Raw genomic sequence first — 5,734 nt, 5'->3', positions numbered from 1 at the left:
AAGCTGGTGGAGGAAGCCGGCGGGCGGCTCGGAGCTCCTTAGCTACCATAGGCTCCACACTTGTCGTGCTTAGCGTCACTCAACCCGCCACACCTCGAAAGACCAGGGAACAGGTCCGCCAACTGTGCAGAGCGGACGCTGCAATCCTGGGGAGGAGGCCGGCGCCCACACAGCCATAACCAGAGCAACTGGAAATGACAGAAAGCCTAGTGTTTCCCGGAGGCACCGCCCAGTCACTTCCGGTTCCGTAAGCCTATTGTTCCCGCCCTCAGCCTACACTTTCAACAAAACTTCAGGTTCTGGTAGTTCCCTCGGGCACTCTTATATTTCCTTCACTCTTCGCCTTTTACCCATGCTTAAATAGAAACACCAAGGCGCTCGAAACTCGAGACCGGCGGTCAAGACAAGAAGGAGCGAGCAAGTGGCCTTGGCGAAAGTGCGAGTCGGGAACACCGCGCGCTTGATGCTCACACCGCGGCTTCTGCTTGCCGCCGACCGGAAGTCCACGGTCTGAATGGGTCTTGTACCCGGCCACGGCCGCTCCTCCCGGTGGACTTGACAGCGGGCGACACTGGATCTCTGATCTCGTCGGCTGCCAGGTTCATGTGGAGGCTCCCGGGCCGCAGCGCGCTTCGTGGGGTCCGGTCGGTGGTGGAGCGACGCAGCCGGGTCGAGGCAGGGACTCACGAGGCGGTGCGCGCCATGGAGCGCGCGGTGGTGCGCTGTGTGCCCTCGGAGCCCAAGCTCAGCCTGTCTTTCGCGTTGGCCGACGGCAGCCACAAAAACATGCAGCGGGACCAGAGCGAGCCTCTGGGCCGGGCCCTCAGCCGGATCGCTACCAACGCCCTCAAGGGACACGCAAAGGTAGCGGCCGCCAAGAAGAGCAGGAAGAACCGAGCCCACTCGAGCGGTGGCGCGGCCTGTGCGGCGACAGGGCCTGAGCCGGTTGCGACCTGCGAGCCGGTGGTGAAGCTGTACTACCGGGAGGAGGCGGTGGCCGAGGATGTGCTCAATGTGGACGCCTGGCAGGACGGAGCGGTGCTGCAGATCGGCGACGTCAAGTACAAGGTGGAGCGCAACCCGCCCACCTTCACGGAGCTGCAGTTGCCGCGCTACATCATGGCTGGCTTCCCTGTGTGCCCCAAACTCGGCCTGGAATTTGGGGATCCCGCCAGCTCCGTGTTCCGCTGGTACAAGGAAGTCAAACCCGGGGCGGCAGAACCTGGGGACAGCGGCCCCGCGTCCTCGTCTCACTCTTCGCAGCCTTCAGCTTGGATCGAGACCGGTGTGGACGAGCGCGTCTACACCCCGTGCAATGCAGACATCGGGCTCCGGCTCCGGCTTCACTGTACGCCGGGCAATGGGCAGCGCTTCGGGCCAAGCCGCGAGCTAGAAAGCCTGTGCCCGGTGGAGGCCGGGCCTGGCACCTGCACTTTTGACCATCGACATCTGTACACCAAGAAGGTGACGGAGGACTCTTTCATCCGCACTGTCTCCTACAACATCCTGGCTGACACGTACGCCCAGACTGAGTTCTCTCGGACGGTCCTGTACCCATACTGTGCCCCCTACGCCCTGGAGCTTGACTACCGCCAGAACCTCATACAGAAGGAGCTCACAGGCTACAACGCAGACCTCATCTGTTTGCAGGAGGTGGACCGCGCGGTGTTCTCCGACAGCCTGGTACCGGCCCTGGAGGCCTTCGGGCTGGAGGGCGTGTTCCGAATCAAGCAGCACGAAGGCCTGGCCACTTTCTACCGGAAGTCCAAGTTCAGGCTCCTTAGTCAACATGACATCTCTTTTCAAGAAGCCCTCAAGTCGGACCCACTGCACAAAGAATTACTAGAGAAGCTGGCTTTGAATCCATTAGCACAGGAGAAGGTCCTCCAGAGGTCGTCTGTCCTTCAGGTCAAGTAGCTCTGCTTGTTTTCTTCATACTCGGCCAGGATTAGGGGTTGCGGGAGTAGAGGGGGCTGGGTATTAGTACTCGTCATTGGAAATAAGCATTTCTTTAAAGTGTTTTTGCCCTAGCATCTTGAAAGTGTAGCCTGTTCCTTAATTCGGCACATTTTAACCTCTCCTTGTGTGCCTATCCTGCCGCAGGCTGCCTTCAACAAGATGAATAGAGACATTCCTTAGTGCTTACAATCCAGGTAGACATAGTAACTTGTCACACACGTACCATTTTAAGTGCACTTTAAAGCACTCCCAAGTGTAAGTCCCTCCTTTTTTAAGATGTTTCGTCTCTATTGTTAACTAGTGTGTAAGAAAAAGTAATTGGCTTTTCTATCTGTTTTTACAGATACTATCCTTTTTTAATAAATGAGAAAATGTTCTTTTTTTTTTGGTTTTTCGAGACAGGGTTTCTCTGTATAGCTCTGGCTGTCCTGGAACTCACTTTGTAGACCAGGCTGGCCTCGAACTCAGAAATCCGCCTGCCTCTGCCTCCCAAGTTCTGGGATTAAAGGCGTGCGCCACGGCTTGAGAAAATGTTCTAATGCCCTTATGCTAGTTGAAAGAAGTATGAAGGGCTGGAGAGATGGCTCAGTGGTTAAGAGCACTCACTGCTCTTCCAGAGGTCCTGAGTTCAATTCCCAGCAACCACATGGTGGCTCACAACCATCTGTAATGGGAACCAATGCCCTCTTCTGGTGTGTCTGAAGACAGCAACAGTGTACTCACATATATTAAATAAATAAAAAGAAAGAAGTATAAAGCCAGGATTCATAGCCACTTGACAATGTTAGCATTATTGTTCAGGGTGTGAACGTAGCTTTAAACTGTGGGTTTGTGTTTTGTTTTGTTTTATTTTATTTTGTTTCCTTTGTTGAATTTTGTTGATACTTTTGAGATAAGGTCTCACTGTGTATCGGTGAATGTCTTGAACTGGATATGTAGGTCAGTCTAGCATGAACCACTGAGTCACCTGCCTCTTAAGTGCTGGGATTACAGTTGTGTGCTACTAAGCTCATCGCCTTTAAGGGCATTTTCAGAGTTTTTTATGTAATGGGTTTTGTTCAGAGTAAATGTCTACCCATTTTCAAGCACCATTGTGTTCTGTGCACTCTTATGTAAGTTCATTTAATTGAATACACACATCTATGAGGGAGGTGATATGGTTTCTTTACCTTACTCCGAGGCACAGTGCTGTAAATGCTAGACTGTTCAAACAGATCTGACTCCAGGACAAGTAAGTGCTTTCATACTTGAAAACAGTTCAATCCCTTTTCTTTCTTTTTTTTTTGTTTTTTTGTTTTTTTGACACAGGGTCACTCGGTAGACCAGGCTGGCCTCGAACTCAGAAATCCACCTGCCTCTGCCTCCCAAGTGCTGAGATCAAAGGCGTGCACCACCACTGCCCGGTGAAAACAGTTCAATCTTAAATTTATCAACTACAATGTAGTTTTTCATAATGGTGTATATTGGATGGTTACTAAAATGTTATATTTATTCATGTTACATACCTTAAAACTTGTAATGTCAGATTTAAAAATTGGTGTCTTAGTTTTCAAGAGATTGTGGAATGAAATAGCTCAGCCTGAGAGTCAGGTATTATGGCACCTGCTTTAATCCCAGAACTTTGGAGGAAGAGGCAGACGATTTTTATGAGTTCCAAGGCCAGTCTAGTTTACATAGTGAGTTCTAGGACAGCCAGGAGTATACAGTGAGAAACTGCCTCAAACAACCAAAACCAAACCAAAAATACTTTCAGGAGTTCGGCAGACACCAACTGAACATTGATGTTTCCTATTACAGATTTCAGTTCTTCAGTCTACAACGGACTCTTCGAAAAAGATATGTGTTGCTAACACCCATCTCTACTGGCACCCAAAAGGTAGGTTTTCTTTAGCTTTACAATGTCTTAAACATTGAGACTCAATGTTATTAAAGCTGTATGCTCACACTCACATACACACACCTACACCTATGTGTGTGTGTGTGTGAGTGTGTGTGTGTGTGTGACAGGTGGAATGTGTAGAGGTCAGAGTTGGTTCTCTTGCTCCACCATATGGGATCCTGGGATTGAACTCAGGTCATCAGACTTGGTAACAAGCACTTTTACCAGCTGAGCCATCTTGCTGGGCCCAAGACATAGATTTTTTTGTAAGCAACTTGAAATAATAGCCTATAATATCTGAGTGACATTCAAGATAAGAGTTTGATAAGGCTCAGGTGGTGGTACACACATGTAATCAGCTCTGAGGATGCTGTGGCAGGAGGATTTCAAGTTCTAGGCCAACGTGGATTTCAAAACTCTTATCAAAAAATCAAAAGTAAGGTGTGTGTGTGTGTGTGTGTGTGTGTCTGTGTGTGTTGAATGTAATTCAGGTACCATGATTTGTGGGTGCAATGTGCTCTCGGGGGGGTGCTTTAAAAAAATACTTAGCACTAATTTTGTTTGTGTTTGTAGGTGGATACATTCGTCTCATTCAAATGGCAGTAGCCTTGGTTCATATTAGACATGTCTCACGTGATCTCTATCCTGGCATACCAGTTATATTTTGTGGCGACTTTAATAGTACACCATCAACAGGCATGTATCATTTTGTCATCAATGGCAGCATTGCAGAGGATCATGAAGACTGGGCTTCCAATGGGGAAGAGGAGAGATGCAGCATGTCTCTCACACACTGTTTCCAACTGAAGAGTGCTTGTGGTGAGCCTGCTTACACAAATTATGTCGGTGGCTTTCACGGATGTCTAGATTACATTTTCATTGACTTAAAGACTTTAGAGGTTGAACAGGTGATCCCATTACCTAGTCATGAAGAAGTTACCACCCACCAGGCCTTACCTAGTGTTTCTCATCCTTCTGATCACATAGCACTTGTATGTGATTTAAAATGGAAATAGATTTTACTTCACTAACTCTGAAAGGAAGCTAGGAACTTTTCAAAAAATGTAATATGAAACAAAGCTCATATATAAACCTTCAATGAGGCAACACTAGACTTAACGGTCATTCCCTACTGGTTATGTTCCAGACGGCTTCGTTATAGAACTAATTCATCTTTGCATCATATAATATCTTTATCCTCTTTTTTTAAATTCCCTACATTTGGAGGAAAACATATTTATGACTAGCAAGAATAAAATTGAAATATTGTGTACATTTTATAAGTTTTTTTAAGCTGGTAATTAAGATTTTTAAGTACTATTTGAATAATCTCAATTTTTCTTTCACAGCACATTTTACATTGAATTATGTTAATATAATTGGGGAAGGAGGGGACATGTAGGTAAAACGTGAGAGACTTCAGAGACACATGGAATACATTAGTCTGTCACTACCTCAATTTGGTTAGAATTTATTATAATTTTGGAGCTTTAACAAAAGATTAAAATGTACCATTACCAATTCTTTTAGCTTCTTCCTTTTTCAGTTAGGAAGGTATTTTCCTTCTAGCATTGTTTTCCAGTGTACAAATGACGGTTCAAATGCATCTAATTTGTCTTCTCACTTGCACTTCAGCTCATTTTAATAGTAGGATACAAGCACAAAAGAGTATTCAAAGGGACCGGGGACATGACTTGATCCCTTGCCTTTGCTCTTACTCATAAAATATAAGCACACAGGGAAAGGGGGAATCAGGCGTGGTGCTTTATAGCTGTAATCCTAGACTCAGGAACCTGAGGCAGGACTGCTTCGAGGTCAGTTCTGGTCTGGGTTACACAGTTCAAGGCCAGCTTGGGCTACATACATAGGGAAAAAGGGGACAGTGGGTTTTTGTCA

At 47.0% G+C, this 5,734-nt stretch overlaps 1 protein-coding gene across 1 annotated transcript; it reads left to right on the top strand.

The window, feature by feature from the left end:
* Positions 1-297: 297 nt before the first annotated feature.
* Positions 298-5,359, top strand: Pde12 (phosphodiesterase 12). The gene is made up of 3 exons (XM_021182361.3): positions 298-1,908; positions 3,757-3,835; positions 4,412-5,359. Exons 1-3 carry the CDS (start codon positions 604-606, stop codon positions 4,852-4,854), a joined length of 1,827 nt encoding a protein of 608 aa, XP_021038020.1. The 5' UTR covers positions 298-603; the 3' UTR covers positions 4,855-5,359.
* The last annotated feature ends 375 nt before the right edge of the window (positions 5,360-5,734 follow it).

Source organism: Mus caroli, unplaced genomic scaffold (genome assembly GCF_978045245.1).
Source record: "Mus caroli unplaced genomic scaffold, Mus_caroli_1 scaffold_12, whole genome shotgun sequence".
Taxonomy (NCBI): Eukaryota; Metazoa; Chordata; class Mammalia; order Rodentia; family Muridae; genus Mus; species Mus caroli.
This window is presented reverse-complemented; position numbering and strand designations above follow the sequence as displayed.

Bases quoted from the DNA above. Each gene is read 5' to 3' on its own strand.
- Pde12 (XM_021182361.3), top strand. From the start codon at position 604: ATGTGGAGGCTCCCGGGCCGCAGCGCGCTTCGTGGGGTCCGGTCGGTG. The intron at 1,909-3,756 runs GTCAAGTAGCTC...TTCCTATTACAG, and splicing joins AGAGGTCGTCTGTCCTTCAG to ATTTCAGTTCTTCAGTCTAC. The intron at 3,836-4,411 runs GTAGGTTTTCTT...TTGTGTTTGTAG, and splicing joins TCTCTACTGGCACCCAAAAG to GTGGATACATTCGTCTCATT.